At 39.3% G+C, this 23,599-nt stretch overlaps 1 protein-coding gene across 4 annotated transcripts in view; it reads right to left on the bottom strand.

Moving 5' to 3' along the window:
- The window catches only part of NECTIN3 (nectin cell adhesion molecule 3), a 127,420-nt gene extending 114,212 nt beyond the window's left edge, over nt 1-13,208 (bottom strand). For all 4 annotated transcript variants that reach the window (XM_012460939.3, XM_012460941.3, XM_064374592.1 and 1 more), the window contains exon 1: nt 12,848-13,208. In XM_012460939.3, the coding sequence (XP_012316362.1) occupies nt 12,848-13,007 (160 nt within the window). In that variant the 5' untranslated portion in view covers nt 13,008-13,208. The remainder of the gene's footprint in view (nt 1-12,847) is intronic.
- Between the last annotated feature and the right edge of the window lie 10,391 nt (nt 13,209-23,599).

Here is a 23,599-nt window from a genome sequence, read left to right as displayed (position 1 = left end):
TCATGGAACAAAATACTGTACAGTGGTTAAAAATGCTGCTACATGCAACAACACGGATGAATCTCACAGTGTAAGCAAGGAAGTATTACAAAGTTCAAAAACATGCAAAACTAATGTATGATGCTAGTCAGAACTGTGGTTGAGAGAAAAGGATTTGTGACTGAGGAGTATGAGAGGGACTTTTGGAGTCTGGTAATGTTTTATTTTTTGACCAGGATAATGGTTTCATGAATATGGTCACATTTTAATAGTTCACCCAATTGCACATTTATGTATATATTTTTCTGATATATGTATGCATATCATGTATGTGTATGTGTGTGTGTGTGTGTGTGTGTGTGTGTATATATATATATATATATATATATTTTTTTTTTTTTTCTGATGTACTGTGGCCCTCAACAGTATCTTAGCTATGGTTCTGGATGTAGTTCTAGATGCCTATCTTCTTTTGGTTCTTGATTTCCATACCTGAAGCATCCAATAGCTTTCAAAAAACTGTCTTTTAACCATGAGGCTAAGTTTCTGAAGTTTGTTAATTTAAAAGTTTTAATATTTCATGACTGTCTCAAGTTTTGTTCAAACCAACCTCAAATCCTCAAATGCTGTATTTAACTGGCACTTTGACTTCAATCAAGCCTAAAATCTCACAATTTGCATAGACAAAACAAAAATCATCACCTCTATATTACAAGTAAAACTCTGTCCCCAAAAAGATATGTTGAAGCCCTCACCTCTAGTGTCTGTGAATGTGAATTTATTTGGAAATAGAGTCTCTACAGATGTATTTAACATGTAAATTAAGATGTGGTCATACTGATGCGCGGTAGGCCCTTTATCTGGTATGACTGTTGTCCTATTGAGACATACAGGGAAAATGTCATGTGGCAACAGAGCAGAGATTGTAGTAATGCAGCAGCAGGCCAAGAAACACTAAAGACAGACAGTCACAACCAGAAACTAGGCCAGAAAGAGGCAAGGAAGGATTCTATCCAGAGTCTCAAAGGGAACATGGCCTTGCTTACACCTTGATTTCAGACTTCTAGGCTCCAGAACTGGGAGAGAATAAATTTACGTCGTTTTAAGTCACCCAGTTTGTGGTGTTTTATGGCAGCCCACCCTTCCATGTACGCAACATCTAATTCCCACATCAATCTTCCATTCAATAACCTTTGCAACATTTTCCCATCTGTCTGATAACTCCAAAATCACTGATTTTCCACCATTTCTTATATCCTAGAATCATTAAGAGGTATTACTTTGTCTTTTAATTATCTCATTTCTAAACCTTTCCCTTCCATTTTTATCATTGAAACCCTAATTCAGGCCTCAATAACTTTTCAACTAAGGTACCTCACTTATTGGTATTTTTTAAAATCTTACCTTCCTTATATCATTTCTCTCTTCTCAAACTTTCAGACACCCTATCACATCATATTCAAAAAGCACTCAGTCTGACTCTATTCTGCTTCCTTCAATACATAAACACAACTGGTTACCAGGAACACATTTTGTTCTTTATTGGCTGGTCTTTCACAGTACCTAGAATAGTCTCTGGTAGACTTAGTGCTCAATTAAATATTAACAGCCACCAACATAAACTTACTACTGCCTGCACACCATCTTTCACGTTTCACAAGTTCATATTATGCCAATTCATGCCATTACTGACTCATTTCATTCATTCTTCATTGATGTCTTACTCCATTTTTCACAAGTTTTACCACTTAAATCGCTAAAAAACTCATTCTAAAAGTTTATCACGTACATCACTAAAGAACAAAGCCTTTTTGTAATTTCCCTCTCTCACACCTAGAAGTGTCTCAACATCTTCACATATTATTTTATCTTCCCTATCTAGTAGAAAGAAGTGTCTTTTATTTCTAACACTAGCCTTTCTCCTCTATGTTTTTAATGTTTCCACTTATCTCTTTTCCTGGACCTTGCCATTATCAATGAGCTTCTCCTGCTTCTCTTCCAAAGACACAGAAGTCTCATCACATAAATTAAATTTTTTTAAAAAAAGCTTTTCAACTTTCTGTAGTGGACACTTGTGGACAATATATTTTATTGGGCTATGGCAACAACAACATCCAGTTTCTATGAGCAGCAATGCCAGTGTCAGAGACAAGGCTCTAATACCCAGAATCCAGGAGACCAGAAAGTAATGACCTTGACAAACTGCCCCTCAACAGTATCTTAGCTATGGTTTTGGGTATAGTTCTAGATGCCTACCTTCTTTTGGTTCTTGATTTCCATACCTGAAGCATCCAATAGCTTTCAAAAAGCTGTCTTTTAACATGGGGTCAAGTTTCTGATGTTTGTTAATAAAACCTTCACTGATGTCATGGCTTGGGCTGCTGTAACAAAATACCATAGACTAGCTGGCTTACAGTATTTCCTACAGCTCTGGAGCATGAAAGTCTGAGACAAGGGTGCCTAAAAAGTTGGGGATCTCTGCTTTAAGATGTGACATTTTTCTCCTAACCACTTTTACTAAAATTATTAAGAGTCTTGAATACCCTTACCTCTATAGTAAATGTATTCATTTATCAAATAAGATTTTTCTTTGTACATTATTTTTCTCCTCCCTCCCTCTCATAGCTTATCCAATCAAAATATCACAATCTAAAAAAAATTTCTGGCCCCCTGCACTCTTCCCTTCCCTCTTTCTACTTTTTTTCTTCTCCCCCGCCCCCTTCTGCTTGTGTTTCCTTCTCTCTCTGAAACAGCTCATCCAATGCAAATACCTCAATCCTGGTAATTCTGTTTCACCAACTACCTCCTACCTCTCAAACCTTACCCTCCTATCCCCACCTCTCACAAATTTCCAAGTACAGCTCAAAAATACACTACAAAGGCACCACAATTAAAATGTATGTGAAATCTTACTGGATTAATCCATCCTTTTATCATCCTTTCCTACTCGTTCCTAGTTATTCCAAGTTAGTTCATCTCTAACTCCTCCTTCCTTGCCCACAATCATATCCAAACACCATATAATCTACTTCTCAGATACAGTCCTCCCTTCAAATCCCTTTGCCAGATTGCCATTTATCTCTGTAATCCTCTCTTTCCAAGGAACATTACAATGGTTGTCACTTTCACTTGTCTCTCACAGCTCCTAAATATCTTTTACATTTCTGCCAGAGCTATACAATGCTATATAAAGTCACAGATGGACTCAACAGTTACCTGCCTTCAAAAGTTCCTGAATGGCTACACAGTCTAATCTCATCAGCAAAGTATTTAAAAATCCATGACTTCCCTCCATAAGGTTAATGCCTGAACTACAAGGGAACACTAATTCCTTCTAGAATCCTCATCTCGGTGGTCTTTTTAACTTGGAATGCCCTCTTTTTCATAGACTTTGTCTCACAAATGGAAATCTGAACTCTTCCTTCAAGATTCAGCTAGAAAATTAGCTACTCTAAGTCTTCCATCCCTAGTTAAATTGGTCCTCTTTCTATAATCTGACAATACTTTGTTTATATTTCTAACAAGATAATTCATTTTTGTTTGCTGTATTATTTGTTTTATTTTTTGTATTGTTTGTTTTATTTACATAGCACTTTACTGCAATTTAATTTCATAGCAATTCTGCGAATAAAGTATTATTTAGCCAATTTAACAGGGGAGGAAACAAGCAGAGAAGTAACTGGGTTTAAAACACACATACATATACACAGATAAAGACACGTTTCATTCCAATCGCCTGACAATTAAGTTTTACATTTCTTATGGGCAAAGACTCCAAGGAACCTAGCAGAGTCCTTCCTATGTAACAGATGCTTTATAGGGTTGTGGGGTTTTGTTTTGTTTTTTATTTTGTTTTTTTGGTGAGACAGTCTTGCCCTGTTGTCCAGGATGGAATGCAGTGGCAAAACCTTAGCTCACTACAGCCTCAACCTCCCAGGCTCAAGCAATCCTCCCACTGTAGCCTCCTAAGTAGCTGCGACTACAGATGAACTCCACCATGCCTGGCTAATTTTTTTTTTTTTTTTTTGGTAGAGATGAGGTCTATGTTGCCCAGGCTGGTCTCAAACAATTGGGCTCAAACAATCCTCCCGCCTCAGCTTCCCAGGGATTACACGTGTGAGCCACGCGCCCAGCCTGCTTTGCATTTTAAATATGTTTGAAACCACCCTGTTTTAACTGTCTAAACTCTTGAAGACATAGCTCAAAAGTCTCATTTTTAACTCTTCTAGTCCTTAATATTTTTGTAAGCTATATCATATCACTTGGCATGTTGTTACGAATGTCATTTTATATATAAGCATGCCATTAATCTTACTAATGAGTTCATAAGCTTTAGAGAGCCAACATGCCTCATTCCACTGTGGTATCCTTTATACTCCCTAGCACATGGTTGTTGTTCAACAGTCTCCAATTTATCCCTTGTTCCAATCTCTAAGTCCTTTATTATTTTTTTTTTTGCATGACAAAATAAAAGATACAGATCAACTGTGACTAAACTTTACTTCTATTCTAACAGTAAATATTACTTAATCCATTCCTGAAATATAAAGCTCATACATAGGTCAGGGAAGTATTCTAAGTATCTGATGGTAGAAAAATCTAGAGTGACTATTTTAGATGACTGTAGAGGGCAGCAAAGCAACAGTAGTATCCTGAAATAAAACCATGTATTTTTCTTAGGGAACTTCAAATTTGTTTTTATATTTCAACAGATGCTGTCAGGGTTTAAATTTTTGAAGGACGAGACTTTTGGGGATGCCAAATACAAATTTCACCAGCTACTTATATATTTAAACATTTTTACTATCAACTGAAAATGTCATGAAAATATATCAATGCCCAGTTCCTTTTATATGAAAAACAAGCTTGATAAACAATGCAGTTTCAAAATAGCCACCATAATTGCTGAGTACTTTAAGAATCTAAAAGTTGAAAATGTTTTCTCATTGAAAACTGTAAACATAATCTCTTAATTTTATTTTCTTAAATACAGAAAAGAATGTCAATAATCTAACTAGATAGTCTTACTTCCTGCTAATTAGTATTACTAATTCTAAACTTGATATGCCTTTTTGTTATTCAAAATCAGTCAACTGTAGGGTCTATACCTGTTTAAAACAAAAAAATTATAAATCCTTTGACACTGTACTAGTATACAACAATAAAAAGAATGAACTTTGAAAAGGAATAGGAATTCCCTTACCGTCATTTCAATATTGAAGTTCACTCTGTTTTTAATATGAACTATGCAGAAAAACTGCATCAAGATAATCATATATTTATAACCTCAGAATTATTTACAGGAATGGGGAAGCTACTATAAAAATTGACAGTGAATACAACTGCACTATTTGCATGTTATACATTATCAAAGATTGTGTTGGTAGTAATTTTTTACTTCCTTTAACAAGCAGAAATGAAGAGTTTTAGGGTAACTGCAGTAGCCATTAACATAAACAGACTTATGATTTAGGGAGAAATGCTATCATGTTTTAGCCCTGTGCCCTTAAAGAGAAGTATAGAAGAGTTAGCTATATGTCTTCTTCTATTTGATTCTCTTCTAAAAAACTAAAGGAACTAAGAAACACTTCTTTATATTCTGCATTTAAAGTAAAGCAGGTAGGCTATCTCTAAGCAGGTTTTAAAAACTAGGTAGTTTACTGTCAGACTTAGTATTAAATTAAATGTATAGCCATGAATGATTATCTCTAATCTAAATCAATTTTGTAGGGAGTCCACGTCTATAATGAAGGACATTTGTGAAATGAATCTTAATCTACCCCACACTAGCTACAATTAAATTAGAAATCTTATTAATAATCTTCAAAAACTATGGCCTAAGATTTTCAGTAATAGCAATTGTGTCTATCATGAATAATTCATAGAAACAGTTACTATATTAACTTGATTTTACTACAGTTTACCAATACTAACATTTCATTTATACTTTTTTCTTCTGAATTGAAGCAATAGAAGAGTCAAGGATACTCCTGACATTTTATATAAAGTTCCCAGACACTCAGTTGGAGTCCTAGCCCGGCGTAGTTTTATATTAGGATAATTAAATTACAAAACAGACTATCTTAAATTTACCCACTTCTTCCCTAAAACTCAATTCCAGAGTCAGATGTGTCATACATAAAGCATGATACATCTCACAGAAGCTGCTTAACAGGTAAATAACATACAGTTGATTTTGAAGTAACAAAGTACAAGACTACTATTCTCCTAGAAATTCAATTCTGCAAACATCTCAAATTCAAAATGGGTAAGGCAATGGGAAATAGAACTGAAGAGAGGAAAAGGAATTTTTTAAAAAGAAAAATCAGTGGAGATCTCAAGTAACATTTTTAAGTCTATCAACCTTTTCTAATTACAAGAGTACAAACTTCTTTAAGAATATATTCCTATGATGTGTTCTGCACAACACAGCTTCTGCAACATAATACATATTACACATAAGAAATAAAATGTTTAATTAGTTTGTTAAACAGGATATTTTACTGAAGAATTTCTTAGACTATTAATAAACTAATGCACATTGTAAATTTCCATGAGGGATATATCATTAGTTTTTCCTATTTCCAAATGTATTAAACCATGGTACTTTTTCTTCCAAAAACCTATCTTCTGAGACTAGAAATTTAACAAAGACTGTTCTCAACCTGAAAGCATGAAAAAAATGAAAACAGAATTGCATGCTCACTGTGTGCAACAAGTGGTGAGGGAAGCCTTCCTGGAAAAGTCAATCTTAAACCAAGCCCTTCAGAATTTGATCAGGTAGGAAGGAAGAGCAAAGGGCATAACCCACTTCAGAGACAATGAAAGGTTTGGACTTGAACTATCCAAACTGGTAGCCACCAGGAACATCACACTTGACTATGAAGTGCATTAAATGTAGCTAATCCAAACTGAAATGATCTGTAAGTATAAAATATCTACTGGATTTCAAAAACTTACCATGAAAGAAAATGTAAAATATCTTAATTTTTAATAACAATTGCATGCTGAAATAATGTTTTGGTTACACTGTGTTAAATAAGATAAATTTCACTTAATTCTTCTTTACTTTTTTAATGTGGCATCATGAAAACTTGAAATTACATGGCTAGTATTATATTTCTATTAAAATGTGCTTGTTTAGACTAATCTTGATTTTGCCATTAAACTCTTGAAATAAATAAAATATGAGTGTCTACTACATGCCAAGCACATAGGGAAACAAATAGTGAACGAAAGAGTGAAGCATATTTCTTTCAGAAGATAACATTTGGTAAATTCATAAACGAAAATGCTACAATAAATAGCACTTGTCAAGAGAAGAAAGAATGATCTGATGTTGTCTTTCAAAATACAAATGTCTCAATCCTTGGACTCCCTCCACACCTCAGCTGTCTTACAAAAATTGTTAATCTAGTAAGTCTACAGTGGGGCCTGGCCATATTGTTTTGAAAAAGATTCTCTAGTAACTATGATTAACTCACACATCCTATCTTCGCAGGCTCTAGCTATTTGAGAATAGTGATTTACAGCCCCACTCCCTTTTTCTGTTATTTTATTTCTTATGATGAAACCTAGGCTGACAGCCTAAAGAGCCTCTACTGGATGCAAAAGCCAGCCTATTTAAAGTAAGAACAAGTTTGATTCTTTTTTTTTTTTTTAACCATTAAAGTTAAAGGAAACCAAAGTTTTTTACACATGGCTCACATTCCAGTTTATGAGTATCTACTCACAATGCAACAGGTCTTCCCTACTTATCTTATTTAGCAGAATGAATGGTGGGCAGTCAATAGTCTTACAAGAAAAACAATCTTCTGGATGCTATACTGAAGAAAACAGGTAAAATTCACAATATAAGTATATAATATCCTTTCTAAAACAACTATAGTATCTGCAATATGGCTATATCTAGACTCATAGGAGGCAAGCCTCATTAAAATTTGTAGTTGAAAAGTTACATTCTAATTGGTGATTCTTTTAGAAAAAAACCTTGAAGCCTACCCTTAATAAAGTTTCATAACATTTTTTTTTTTCTTTTTCTGAGACGGAGTCTCGCTCTGTTGCCCAGGCTGGAGTACAGTGGCTCAGTCACAGTTCACTGCAGTCTCCTCCCCTCAGGATTCAAGTGATTCTCCTGCCTCAGTCTCCTGAGTAGCTGGGATTACAGGCGCCTGCCACCATGCCCAGCTATTTTGTATTTTTGGTAGAGATGGGGTTTCACCATGTTGGCCAGGCTGGTCTCGAACCCCTGACCTAAAGTGATCTGCCCGCCTCGGCCTCCCAAAGTGCTGGGTTTACAGGAGTGAGCCATCGAGCCCGGCTTCACAAGAGATTTTAAATAAATGATTAAACTCTATCAGAGCTTATTCTTATAAATAAAATCATAAATTTTATAAAATTCAGGAAAGAACATATATTCAAGAATTTAAAGACTATTTTAGACAAAAATATATGAGGTACTCAAGCATATGACAGATTAAGGGTGCTCAGATTTTGGATCTGTGTGCATGGTACACAAAATTGTCTTTAAAGTTTCATTACTGACCTAACTGTTATTTGATTTTAACCTACATTTACATATTAATAGTAATTACTAACTGTCTCATCTTTTGCAAACCATGTAGGCTTATTGTCAATTTTTAGGAAGATTTTAATAGATTACAGAATATGTTATAGCAATGTATTATTTACTCACTAATGTTTAATGGTTAAAAGTTACAGAATGTCAAAATGCTCTCTTAATTATCATAGCCAGCTCTCCTTCAATAATTTTCAAGTAATTAGCAATAACCCTTAAGTTTTATTCCCACACATACAAAACATACATCAGCATTGCCGAATTACTAAATTGTAAACAGATGCGAATATAAGTGACATAAACGAGGTAAACACATATAACACACACAATTGACCAGCTTTTCCAATTCTTATTTCTGATGCTGTAGATAAATGCAAGAAAGGAAGATTTGATCTTTTCTGCTTGCTTCTAAATTTGGGTTACTTTCCAAAAACATTTGTTTGGGATGCAGAAAGACTCAAATTGGCAATATGTACTATATACCCCAACTGATACCATCAGTAACTTACAGCAGAATCAAATTGTGATTCCCTTCTCCAACCTCTATCTTCAATATAATCACTAACATGTTAAGTGACCTTAGGAACTGTCAAATCTTAAAACACATTGGACACCATTAAGGAAACAGTCAACTAGGTTTTATACAACTATACAACTGAGTTAATTTGACTGTATTCTAATATTCTGAACACTCATCATCTGTATATTTATATGAAGTAAATTTAACAAATATTTGAAGATCACTGACTAGGCTATACAGTCAATATAAAGATGTAAAGTACAAAATTTGAAAACTCTATTCAGGACATTGGTGTAGAATTTAAGAATCACTAACACTAGCCTAGTTAGTTTATGCTGTGCAATATAATAAATGCTAATATTTAAGTGTTACTATATTTCATGCACTTTCCTAAGTGTTTTATTCTGTCATTTAATCCTCACAAGATATCTATCCGCAAGTTGGTAATGTTATCTCTTTTTAAAACAAGAGAAACTTCAAGTTTCCAAGGTTAAATAACCTGCCAATGATTTACAGCTAGAGAGAGAGAGAGAGAGAGAAAAAGAGGAAGGCAGGGCAGAACAGGGAGGGAAGGAAAAAGATATCTCAATAAGATCTGACCCAAATGATTTTTTTAAAGTGACTTTTTTTCTCACTGCACATCATAAGCCTTTATCTAAAGGGTTAGGTTTCCCTTTTCCGGGCAAATCAAAATACCTCATGAACACCAAACTGTTCTATAATCATGTTTCCTTTAGGTCGATCACCAAGTTATAAGCATCTTGAAGCCAGGACTCTGTCTTATTCATGTATTATGTCCCCAAGCGCCTATCAAGTAGTCAAAAGGCTTTTAAAAATTCCATATCATATTAGATCTTCTTTTCTGTGATCTTTTAAACATCCATCTTAAGATAAAGCCTTGCTGAAAACTGAAAGAGGCAAAGAATCCCAGAGTCAAATGGGACCTCACAAAGGTCAAACAGTCTATCTTCTTATTCATCACTACCATATCCATGCTAATTTTCTCTACGTCAATCCAAAAAAATTGTGGGAAGAAAAAGTGAAATAAATCTGATCGTCTATGAATTGATTATTGTCATCATAAAGAAACTTAGAATTTCATAATTAAATGAGGTTTATCAAGTCAGATGATGCAGTCCCCTTGACACTTAAACCTAGGAATTTCTTAGGCTTAAAAACAAAGAAAAAAACTGGCAATCTGACAATCTGTAAAATTCTCATTTTAAAAGTTCAATTCTCCAAATAAGACAACGCACACCCCAGAACAGCCAGTCAGCAAATCTGATAAAAATATTTTATAGCTTTCAGAATATCACGTCCACCAGTTTTGAGGAATATTTTTATTAACAAGATACAATTTAGTTAAGGCCACGCTGCATATCAAACATACCAACATATCAAAAATAACAGCAAAAAGAAAAACCTGTATGTGATAAAACAAGTAAAGCAGTCTCAATAGATCATCAGCTATAGTCACCTTTTTAAACCTTAAAAATCTTTTCAACTCTAAAACTGGCTCCACGCAAATACCAATCACATACCAAACCTTGTAAGGAGTACTATGAATGTCATTATAACTCTATTAACTAACAGTAGTTAAGTCAACAATTTGTTAAATTAACAGTTTACTTGAAAGTTTTGCTTCCACACTATTAAGCTTCCATAAGTCATAACAATTGTGCCTACTCAAAGACTGAATTCTAAAATAAAGGTTGATGGAAAAAACTCTTCATAAGGGTTCACAAATTAGGGTGTTACAACACTATAAGCCAAAAAAGGAAGCTCTTTAAATGAGTAGCACACAGGAATACAAAACTGGTGTCTACCTCTACAAGAAGAGTTGACTCTGAAGACTACACCTACTCTAAAACACAGTCCATTTGCCTACGCTGCTTAAGTTTTTAGGCTAGAAAATAAAATAGCAAATCCTTCCAATACCACATTATTAAGGAGATTTGTAAAAATTGTGTTCTTCTTCCATGTGAAAACCAAGATGTTCCTTCGAAAGTAATCAACAATTCATTTTCACAACCACTAAGAAATTACAATGTAAATAATTCCTGTATCACCTATTCATATTACCCGGCTTCAACCTTCCACAGAGCTTTGCCTAACTAGATCCGCCCCTCTGGAGGTATAAATTTTCTCTCAGTCCTTAACATAAACGAAGTCAGGATAGTAATAAACTGGTAAGGTCCCCTCCAACTATCCTCTCACTCGATTGTGAGCAACATCCCCAATTCTCCTTCATGGAATATAACAGCACACAACTTCAACCTAGATTCTGGCATCAATTTAAAAAGATATAGCATCAAGAACTTTGTCTTGGAACCAAGTATCTGGGGATATAGAAACTGTAAAATTAATAACATTTCATTTATCATACTATACTCTGTGTAAATCAGAAACTTTCATTACAGTGCTGGAAACGTAGTGGTAACTGGTAGCGGAAACTGTCAGCCCAGAAGAAGCACTCAATCCCATCATGCAAACTTTGCTACCCTCAAAACCAACTACCCTGACTCACCTACCGTGTAATAGGATTCCCCTTCTTCTAAATCACACTATCCAAGAAATTTGCACACATCTCTCCTTTTAATACTGGTAAAACTTCAGTTTAAGGTTTCATGAAATACTGAAAACCAATCTTTGAGCAAGCTTAAGTTCTGCCCCTCCACTTTTCTTACCAAGTTAAGAGCCCTCAAATAAATAACGTGTCGTAATGTTTTAATACTATTCCTTCCACCAAAGACTTCTCGCAGTGTTTAATACTATTCCTCCCGCCAAAGACTGGTGTCCTTATTTTCCCAAATCACTGCCTTTCATTATCACTTACGTCCATTTCTCTTGCAAGAAGAGCAGATTTTTTTTTTTTTTTTTTTTTTTGCACGATCCTTAATAAGTAGGCTTCTAGTCTGCCATACCTGGGAACAAAACTCACAGAGACTAGCTCCCAAATATGACAGGGAAACAGTAACATAACACGAGGAAAGAGATGGAAAACTGGCGTGTGACTATTTTGGTTAGAACAGCCGGGCAGAGTCCATAAAATCAGGTATTTAACACGTAAATCTTGTTCCTGGGGGTGGGGGGGTGCTAAAATAAGCACGGATAGTGTGAGAGACGTCCCACAAGCTGGAAGGCAGGGACCAGGCTCAATCTAAAGAGATTCAGAAGCTGCCAGGGCAGAGGCGGGGACCGCAAGACGGAAGAAACCTGGCTGTAGGGGATGCTGCGGCTGGGTGGGCTAAGACGGTGCTTTCTCCAGGGTGGAAGGCCTAGAGAAGTGGACCCGGAGGCTTCATTCCGTCGGGCTCCGGTCCCTAGGGTTTCTGGGCTCACAGCTCAAGTTTCACCGGGGGGAAAAAAAAAAAAAAAGCAGCCAACATGCATCCCGGCACCTTAACCCACGAGTCTGCGCTCTCCGCTTCCTGGGCAATGAGCGAGGAAGTAACGGTCCCCGGAGCAAACCCGGAGCTCGGCGCACTAAGCACCATCGCCAACCCTCGGCCATCCGAGCCGCGACCCGCGCGGCCGCGGGGTAGGGGAGCGGGCCGCCGGCGCAGCACTCGCTGGCCCGGCCCTTCCAAGGCCTCGCCCCGGGCGCGGCGAAAAGTTTCCAGCCAAAGTCCTCAGCGCTCGCTCGCGCAGCCAACCGCCAAACACAACCGCCTCGCTGCCCGGGAGAGCTGCTGGGCAGAGCCGGCCGCGGCGCCCGCACCCTCAGTGGCGTCTCCCTCAGCCCACGCCGGCCGCCGAGATTCACCTACCACAGAGCCGGGAGAAGAGCAGCAGCGGGAAGAGCAGCAGCAGCAGCGGAGGTGGCGTCGGGGGCTGCAGCAGGAGCCCGGCTCCGAGAAGAGAAGCGGAGGAAAGTTGTGTTTTGCCGCCTCCAGGACACAGCAAGGCCGGCCGCGGGGTCCGCGCCATCCCCCACCCTCCCCCCGGCCGCTCGCCCGCCCGTCCCCCAGCTCCCCCGGCCCCGGCGCCTCCGGCTCTGGGCGGTGGCTGTGGAAGGTCCGGCGCGCGCGTCCCCAGCTCCCAGCTCTAGCGCCGTCGCTGCCGGCTGACACTCAGCCGAGCGCTGGCGGCTGCCTCGACACCGCCGTCGCCGACGCCACTGCCGAGGCTGAGGCGGGAGCCGCCCGCCGCCGCCGCCACTCCCCTCCCCCCGGCAACAGCCCGCCTCGAACTCCTGGGAACTCGGAACGCACCACCCCGCCCCACGCGGGAGGGGGGAAAGTAGCCGACCCTCAGAGCGGGCTCCCGACTCGCCAGCCCTCCCCGCACAACTTCAGCTCCCGTCTGATCCCCAGGCGCAAGCCCTGTCTCCTCCCACCCCTGCCTCCTACACACGCTCCTCCCCTTTCAAAAAAAAAAAAGCAACTCTTTTCATCCACTTTGACAACAAGGTTTCTCCCAAAGCAGAGCTTTAAAAGGGGCAGGAAAATCTGGAATAGGTTAGTCGGCCCCGCCCCTCGTTCCTGCCTGGTTTCCCCCCTTCCCTGCCTTTCCAATGGTCTCGCCCACTCCGCCCCTCTTGGGTCCACCGAGGCCCCAGCGCCGACTGAGGCGAGGGCTGCGGGACAATCACGCTAGGCGCTTGCCGCTCCCGGGCGGCGCTCTCCCTCTGGCGGGGACCTGAGACGAGGAGGGGTGGGAGGGGAAGGCAGGAGGGGGCTGCTCTTCCGTTGCCCAAGCTAATGGTTCCTGTGTAGGAAGCTGGACGCAGCCTGCTGGACTAGTAATCCTCCTCCTCGCTGGAGCGCGGGGGACTGAAGGGAGAGACTTTCTCCTCCTTCCTGCTCCCCGGGACAGCTGTGCTCTCCGAATCCCTCCCCCTTCCCAGCCCACTTCCCCGCTCGCCGAGGCACGTTTGCTCAGGCGTTTGTCCTGCTCTTTTCTCTGGCAGGGCGGCTTGGTGGAAGGGTCGGCGGAGCTGGGCGAGGAGAGGGGTCTCAGGTTTGCTTTCTCGCTCTTGCTTCTCACTAGCCGCTGGGCTGTCCACTTTCTGCGCCGGGCAACTGGCAACAGGAGGCCATGGATTTCCCCCAACGAGTGCGTTGGTGTTTTTCGTTGGTTTTGTTTCGTTTGCATGTTCGTATGTGTAGTTTTATTTTTTTGTCTGTTTTCCTTTGAACTGATCGCAGAGACGCGACCTCGGGAAGTGTTAAACATTTGCCCGTAAGAGGAGCGTCTGTGGTCCACCATGACCCTCGCTCACCGCAGGTGGCTGCCCGCCCTGCCCTCTCCATCCTCCCGCCTCTCACAGTGCCGGCGGTTGACCTTGGGGCCACTGCCACATCGGTTCTGCGGGGGGAGTAGGAGGGTGAACAATTTGGACTGTCCGGCGTAGGGGGCGGATTGAAGGCGGAGGACACCAGTCCGCAGGCCTGACACCATTAATTTTATGTAGGTCCTGTCGTCTCCACCAGATAGCCATAAGTGTGTTCCAATAACGGGAAAGCTGAACAAGGATCAGCCGCCCAGAAATCAGCCTGTCGAAGCTAAACTAATGCTTGCTTGCGGCCAAGACCACGCTGTCCTCGGCTTTCGGTCACTAGAGTCTTCCCACCTTCTGCCCGCTGGATTACAAGGCTTTACTCACCTCCAAGGCTACAAGCCATTCTGCACCCTGCCCACCTCTTCTTTTCTTTCTTAACTTCTGCCTCCCATCCAGTCTCCCAGCTCTCGGTCTGCCTTTTTCCCTCCATCCCTTTCCTCTTCCTCCCTCCCTGTGCCTGTCTGCCTCTGTCGTTCCCTGTAAGCTTGTCTCCTGCAGTCAAGGCTTTCTATCACCTATCCTCAAGATGCATTTATGAATAAACCTTGTCCTGCATCGCTCTGGGAGATCCCCTGATGAGGATCATAATTGACGAAATGTAGCTATTGTGACATTCCTCGGCTGTGCTGACACCACCTTTTCCCTTGAGAAAATTTCTTTTCCTATATTCGCATTCCCTAAACCTAATTTCACGGCTAAATTTAGACAGCCCACTGCGCAGCCACTAGCTAATTATCTGTTTAGATAGCACTTTAACACATTGTTGAGATTCAGTTAAATGTTAACCAAAATTTTAATATCACTAGCCAATTTCCTTCCCCCAGGTTTTCCCTGATGGTTCCACATCTCCAAGAAAAATAATTTAGCCAACATTTTCAAAGATGCCAAAGACTTAAGTTGGGTGGGGCCATTAGGCAATTGCTACAGAGACCGTAAGGAATTAGCAGGTTTAGTTCTTCTAAAAAATATAATATGGAGCTTTAACAAATATATTTCCTCCCTATTTATAGAAATTGAATAGTGGCCTGCTACGATCTTCTTTGACCTAAAGTGAAGAGAGAGCATGGAAGAGAAGTATTTATAGATCGTATATAAGCATTAAAAGAGCACCATGCTGGTGTTCTATGTGCATATATGTATTATGTTCTAACAATAATAATTTGTGTTTATACAGCATCTTCAACTAAAGATGTCAAAGCACAAGCTCACTTCCCGCGGAAGGCAGCAATTACTATTCTCTCTACTTGACAGCTGCAAGAACCTAGGCACAGAGTTTAAGTGCTCTGCTAATACTCCCAACTATATGTGGTGGTTATCCTGCCAGAACCAAGTTCTTGCCTTCCAGTGGACACCATTGACCTCTCAAGATTATTCTTTTAAGTTAAAAAGAATAAATTTACTAAGGTAACTCAAATTTCTACTTTCTAATAGTAAAAGTATCCAATCTTAAATAACATTCTCCTCAAATGAATGAATTTTAGACATACCCACCCCAAGCTTTCCTGTTGGAAATTTTTACTGGCTACAGAAAGAGATTTTACATTACATATACAACTCATTGTTTTCAAGGGCAGAAATACTGTTAATTTTTTATAAACCTTTAACATGAGATTATTAGTGGGTTCTATGCCATTACAGATAAGTTCACATTTATTGTTTGAGTAACAAACTGTTTAAGCAGTGCATAATTATAACTAACATTAATATTTCTGACACCACTGAATAACAAAGTATGCATGTATTTTTTTCAGAAAAAAATTATCTGAACAGAAAGCAACATAATCCTAATGCCAACAATGGTTTCATTGTTTTGGATTAAGAGTACTGATGGTGTCCATCCTACTTTCGGCTCAAAGCTTTGTTTGCCAATTATCAAGGTTCATTAACTCTTAACTAAAAAACAAAGGTTGACATCTTTTTTTTTTTTTTTTTTTTTTTTTTTTTTTTTTGAGACGGAGTTTTCGCTCTTGTTACCCAGGCTGGAGTGCAATGGCGCGATCTCGGCTCACCACAACCTCCGCCTCCTGGGTTCAGGCAATTCTCCTGCCTCAGCCTCCTGAGTAGCTGGAATTACAGGCACGCGCCACCATGCCCAGCTAATTTTTGTATTTTTAGTAGAGACGGGGTTTCACCATGTTGACCAGGATGGTCTCGATCTCTTGACCTCGTGATCCACCACCTCGGCCTCCCAAAGTGCTGGGATTACAGGCTTGAGCCACCGCGCCCGGCCCAAAGGTTGACATCTTAACAAAGAAGTAATTATGTACAGTGCTAGGCATTTTACATTTACTCAAATAATCCAAGTAAATGATTTGAGACTATTATTAGAATTTCATAGCTGACTCTGAAACAAAGGAAGTATTTTATAGAAGAGGTAAGACATTATATACTTCAGCTAATTCTCCTTAACATCAGTAATTTTTTTACAACCTGCTGTGTGAGGAAACATAACTTTTCTTATAGTAGAAGAGGTGAACAATATTTTGTGGATTATTTGAACTTGGTACTATATTTGATAATAACCTTATGTTACCCAGTTAGGATCACAGTTTTTGTAAAGAGAATTATGCAACTAATAAAAAACAAACTGCAAAACCACAGAAAAGCCCATCTACTTGCAAAATGTTCGCCAGCCTCATTCTTATTAAATGAAATTATTTCATACTGAAGAGATCTTCCCTGTATACTCATATGCCTTTCTTTCTCCTACTTCCTTTGGGTCTTTGCTAAAATTTAACTCTATCATTGAGACTCTCCAACACCACCTATGAAAGAGCTGCCCCCTACCCTAATCCCTATGCCCTTAACTTACTTTATTTTCTCCATTGCCCTTACCATCTGACATGTCTCTATTTATTGTCTGTTCCCTCTAACTAGAAGGAAAGTTCCACCAGGGCAAGCAAGTATCTATATTTTCACTGCTAAAACTCAAGTAGGCCAGGCACCATACCTCCTGCCTATAATCCCAGCACTTTGAGAGGTTGAGGCTGGTAGATTGCCTGAGTCCAGGAGTTTGGGACCAGCCTGGGCAACAAGGCTGTATTAGTCTGTTCTCATGCTGCTAATAAAGACAAACCCAAGATTGGGTAATTTATAAAGGAAAGAGGTTTAATTGACTCACAGTTCCAAATGGCTAGGGAGGCCTCACAATCATGTAGAAGGCAAGGAGGAGCAAAGTCACATTTGACATGGTGGCAGGCAAGAGATCATGTCCAGGTGAAATTCCCTTCATAAAACCATCAGATCTCATGAGGCTTATCACTATCATGAGAACAGCAAGGGAAAGACCTGCCCCCATGATTCAATTACCTACCACTGGGTCCCTCCCACAACATGTGGGAATTGTGGGAGCTATAATTCAAGATGAAATTTGGGTAGGGACACAGCCAAACCATATCAATAGCAAAACCTCCTCTCCACTAAAAATACAAACAAACAAACAAACAAAATTAGCCAGGTGTGGTGGCATGCTTCTATAGTCCCAGCTACTCCAGAAGCTGAGATGGGAGAATCACCTGAGCCTGGGAGGCTGGGGTGGCAGTGAGCCAAGATCACATCCCTGTACTCTAGACAGCTGGAGAAAGACCCTGTCCCCCGACTCTCCCCTCAAAAAACAAACAAAAATGAAAAAACAAAAATCCCAAGTACCTAGAATAATGTCAGCCATATAGGTTCCAAATTGGATGATTAAATGATTATTGTGAAATAGCATACTTAAGTGCATGTGTCATTCATCAGAGGTTTATACTTCTTTAAGCTCTTGAACATAGAATAGATCATGTTTTTTTTTTTTAAGCTGGAAGGTGGTTACTCTGATCATTGCTTAACACTCTTGTTATAATTGTTATCGGTCCTTTTATTAAACTATTATCTCTCCACTATGTGTTCATAGTTCTGCCCTGGTTTTGTAAGGCTGGTGCTAGGACTCTATGCAAACTATGTATCTCCTTTACCAACTGGCTTCCTGACAGGTTCTATCAATAGATGTCACTGGAGAAAATGTGGACCCCTGGAGTAGGACAAAAAGGGACTTGTTCCTTTCCATTTGCTTCTTGCTATCAGCGTCACCTCAGCAGTAATAACCTGTCACACTGTCTTTAACAGTTGATTCCAGCCTCCCACTTCTTTTATACTCTAAATCCCGGAGTCCTTATGAGTCCTCAAAAGTACCAGCCCCAGCTAGGCTGTTTCTGCTTGTCAGAGGTCCAAGCCCCAGCTAAGGAGGATGGCTCCTTTAAACTTCTGAATTCTGATAATACAACCTTTTCCCCTTGTCCTCCTAGTTCTAAAGGTAGTAACAGCTTCCCACAGTTTATATGTCTGGATCACCACAGTATTTCCCTTTTTGATCTGGAGAACCACCCCTACCATCCCTGTGTAACATTTTCATATATTCCCTTGATTACATAGTATAATTTCTATATTCCTGATTGGACATCAACTTATTTTTCAGTGACTATTTCTCAAGACCTTTCCTTGTAGTAGCTATTTTTTTCTAAGTTGAACTGTTTAAATCACAGAACCAACATCAGTCCATCAATTAATGTAAATAAAAACAACAAGGCAAATGAGCAAAATTTATTTTTTCATTGGCAATAATCCAGGTTAGCAGAGTTGGATTGGAAATATGTAAATTTGGAGCTAATTATATTGTCATGTCAGCAATATATACACATGCTTTGTATTCTTGTTGTTGCTTCTCATCCAGGTAATGGTAAAACAAACATAAAATTCTCATTTTTAGATGGTTAGGTGATTTTTTAAATGAACTTTGCACTTGAGAATTATTATGAAATTAAGAACAAAAGGAATTTACACTTTAATAGACGAAATAAGACCTAGTGTTTGATGTATCACTAGGGTGATTATAGTTTACAGTAATCTATTATGTATTTCAAAATAGCTAGAAGAGAATAATTCAAATGTTTCTAGCAGAAAGAAAAGGCCAATATTTAATGTAATGGATATCCCAATTATACTGATTTTATCTTTACAAATTACATGAATGGGTTGTCACATGTACCCCCAAAATATGTACATCTATTATGTATCAATACAAACAAATGAAATTTTAAAAATTATTTGAGAAAAGATTTGGACTTTTCTCTTAAACCTACAATGAAAACAAACTTACATTTTACATAACTATCTAAAGCCTAGCTCTATTTATAGTATACAACTCCTATAGAGGTGCTGGTGTTCCAAAAAATATAGTTTGAAAAACTGATAGGCAGGCAAAAAAAAAGAGCTATACTGTATCATTTTGGTAGGGAGGTTAAATAATAGTGTAGGTAGTTTTAACAAAGATGAGTAAGCTGCTATGTACTGGAATCTGTGTTAGGTATTGGAAATAGAAAACCCCAAGTCCTGACTCCAAATACTAATAACAATATTCTTGCAAACATTGGAGGGATGTACAGTATGTGACAGAGCAGAGGACTCTCAAGTCTGCCTAAAAGAGACTGGGAAACCCTCACAGCACAGATAACATTTGAACAGTCTTAAAGAATGATTAGAAATTTTACATATGGATGGAGAAAAAGCAGAAGAGGGAATAGGGGAATGATAGACAGAAGGACACAGAGGCACGACTTAGTATGATGTGTTCTATAACCCATAAGCATGTCTGTTTAGTTGACCTGTTTAAATCAGAGTGCCAACATCAGTCCATCACACAAACGGGAATTGGAAGATAAGGTAAAAATGAAGTTAGATGGGCAGGTAGGGATTGTTTGTACCTTGTAAGGGAGTTTGGATGTTATCTGGTCAATTATGAGAACAAATAAATTTTGAGTAGGTGAATGACAAGATTAGATTTGCTAGAAAAGTCAGAGAAAAATGTGAAAACGGATATATTGTCAGGGGATTTGGGAGAATTATAAACAGGAGTTTAGTAAGAAACTTGTTATAAGGAACAGAGTGAATGAAGGTCTGAACTTTCATTCCTGGATGAAATAAAGTGATAAAGCAAATGGAAAGGAGAAAATGAATTCAGGGGAATTTTAGTATTTTAAAATAAAATAGTTTATTTCCAGAGTGGGTTGAATGTATGGTGTGGCTAGCTAGGAGGTAATGATCTGGACAACTGAGAGAAGCAAGAAACAAAAGGCATGAGAACAAAGTGATGAGAAAAAGCACTAGGTAATGAAAACATGAGTAGAGGCAGAAAGGTATTAGAAGAGAGAATATAGAGAAGAAAATAGGGGTAGAAAAAACAAATGACAAAGTTTTGCAATAATGTAATTGATGATTTTATATATTATTGAGCAAAATTTTAGGGCAGATTTTATCATTTATTACCACTAAATATTGTTCCTTGGAGTCTCATGTCTCAATTAACCAGCCTTATGTAATGTCCAGTACGGTTTCTTTTACATTGTCAATAACCAAAAAATATTTCTGGAAAGGAAGAAAGGGAAAAGAAAAGAGTAGATGGTTTTGCTGTTGTATATAGATTGAACTGAACTAAAGAATTCTGGTGTCTGTGTAGGATCAGTACAGTAAAAAGCCACTTCTTCCCCCATAGATATTTCAACAAATCCTGCCCTAATTAATCACCTAAAGCGTTGTTTCTAACTTGTACCCTTTGCTATCCAACCCAAAACATATATTTATCAGACACGCCATGCCCCTTAACCAAGAGAGACACACAGAAGGAGTCTGTGTAATGTAATGGTAAAATTCCTGGAGTCACATTGCCTAGGTTTCAGTTCAAATCCTCACTTTGTAACCCTAGGCAAGTTATATTTTACTTTCCTCATGTGAAAATAGGGAAAACAATTATTTCTTCCTCACCATATTTCAGGGTAGAGTTAGTTTATGTAATTACTTTAAAAGGGGCCTAATACATAAAGCCCAAGACGTGTTAGGTGTGGTAGTAGTTTTGTTATTAGTAGTATTAATATTAGTATTTTATTATACTTCTGAGACAGGCTCTTGCTCTGTCACCCAGACTGTAGTGCAGTGATACCATCAGGGCTCACTTCAGACTGGACTTCCCCAACTCAAGTGATCCACCCACTTCAGCTTCCCGAGTAGCTGGGACTAGCAACATATACCACCATGCCTGGCAATTTTTATTTTTTGTAGAGATGAGGGTCTCACTATGTTACCCTGGCTGTATTAGTGTTTTACACATACATTTAGAAATTGCATATCAATCACAGCAGCCTGGGAGTGGAATTTCGATTAGGCTCATGTTGCCAACAATCCAGTTGAAATCTCAAAACCAATTCTGATAAACTCTAACTTACATTAACCAGACTGTGTTAATTCAGCATCATTCTTTTTTTGTTTACAAACCTCTGCAGTTTACCTCTAGAATAATGCTCCCCAAGAGGTCTATATCTTAATCCCCCAAACCTGTGAACAATATATGGCAAAAGGGGATTAAGTTTGCAGACAGAATTAAGGTTGCTAATCACCTGACCTTAAAAATAGGGAGATTATCCTAGATTATCCAGTTGGGCACAATGTAATCACAAGGGTCCTTAAAAGTGAGAGGAAGGTAGAAGACATGAGTAAGACAGAGATGTGACCATGGAAGAATGGTCAGTGAGACAGAGGTTGGGGCTTTGAAGATGGAAGGGAGAGTGAGGCAAAGAATATGGCAGTATATAGAAGACTGAAAAGGCAGGCTGGGCGCAGTGGCTCATACTTGTAATCCTAGTATGCTGGGAGGCAAGAATAAAAGTCCAGGAGTTTGAGACCAGCCTGGGCAACATAGGAAAATCCTGTATCTACAAAAAATGTAAAAAAATAGTTGGACATGATAGTACACACCTGTGGTCCCAGCTACTCTGGAAGCTGAGGCAGGAGAATTGCTTGAGCCTCAGAGGTGAAGGCTGCAGTGACCTGAGATCTCACAACTGCACCTCAGCCTGGACAACAAGCAAGACCTCATCTCAGAAAAAAAAAGAGCGAAGACACAGGTTCCCCCTTAGAGCCTTCAAAATGGAATACAATCCTGCCCATACCTTGATTTTGGCCCAGTGAGAACTGTGTTAGACTCCTAACCAACAGAACCATAAGATAATACATTTGTGTTGTTATAAGCCATTGAATCTGTAGTAATATTATAGCAGCAGTAGAAAACGAATCCATCTCCCAATTCCTATACGTTAACTTCTAGGAGCAACACTCAAGAATATTAACAACAAACTCAGTTTTTATGTTTTGTTTTGTTTTTTGTTTTTTTGAGATGGTGTATCGCTCTGTCACTCAGGCTGGAGTGTAGTGTCATGATCTTGGCTCACTGCAACCTCTGCCTCCTGGGCTCAAGCCATTCTCCTGCCTCAGCCTCCAAAGTATTTGGGACTACAGGCATGCGCCACCACGCCCAGCCAATTTTTGTATTTTTAGTAGAGACAAGGTTTCACCATGTTGGCCAGGATGGTCTCAATCTCTTGACCTTGAGATGCACCTACCTCAGCCTCCCAAAGTGCTAGGATAACAGGTGTGAGCCACAGCACCCAGCCTATTTTTTTTTAATATACTTAAATTCTGGGATACATGTGCGGAATGTGCAGATTTGTTACATAGGTATACATGTGGCATGGTGGTTTGCTGCACCCATCAAACTGTCTCTTGCACTAGGTATACCTCCTAGTGCTATCCCTCCCCTTGCCTCCCACCACCCTACAGGTGCCAATGTGTCATGATCCAATCCCTGTGCCCATATGTTCTTATTGTGCAACTCCCACTTATGAGTGAGAACATACGGTGTTTGATTTTCTCTTCTTGTGTCAGTTTGCTGAGAATGATGGTTTCCAGCTTCATCTATGTCCCTGCAAAGGACATGAACTCATCCTTTTTTATGGCTGCATAGTATTCCATGGTGTATATGTGCCACATTTTCCTAATCTAGTCTGTAATTGATGGGCATTTGGGTTGGATCCAAATCTTTGCCATTGTGAATAGTGCTGCAGTAAACATATATGTGCATGTGTCTTTAGAGTAGAATGATTTATAATCCTTTGGGCATATATTCAGTAATGGGATTGCTGGGTCAAAGGTATTTCTAGTTCTAGATCCCTGAGGAATCACCACACTGTCTTCCACAATGGTTGAACTAATTTATACTCCCACCAACAGTGTAAAAGCATTCCTATTTCTCCACATCTTCTCCAGTATCTGTTGTTTCTTGACTTTTTGGTGATCATTATTCTAACTAGCATGAGATGGTATCTTATAGTGGTTTTGATTTGCATTTCTCTAATGACCACTGATGATGAGCTTT

Source organism: Aotus nancymaae, unplaced genomic scaffold (assembly GCF_030222135.1).
Source record: "Aotus nancymaae isolate 86718 unplaced genomic scaffold, 86718_ANA_hifiasm-v0.15.2.pri h1tg000011l, whole genome shotgun sequence".
In the NCBI taxonomy this organism is placed as follows: domain Eukaryota; kingdom Metazoa; phylum Chordata; class Mammalia; order Primates; family Aotidae; genus Aotus; species Aotus nancymaae.
This window is presented reverse-complemented; position numbering and strand designations above follow the sequence as displayed.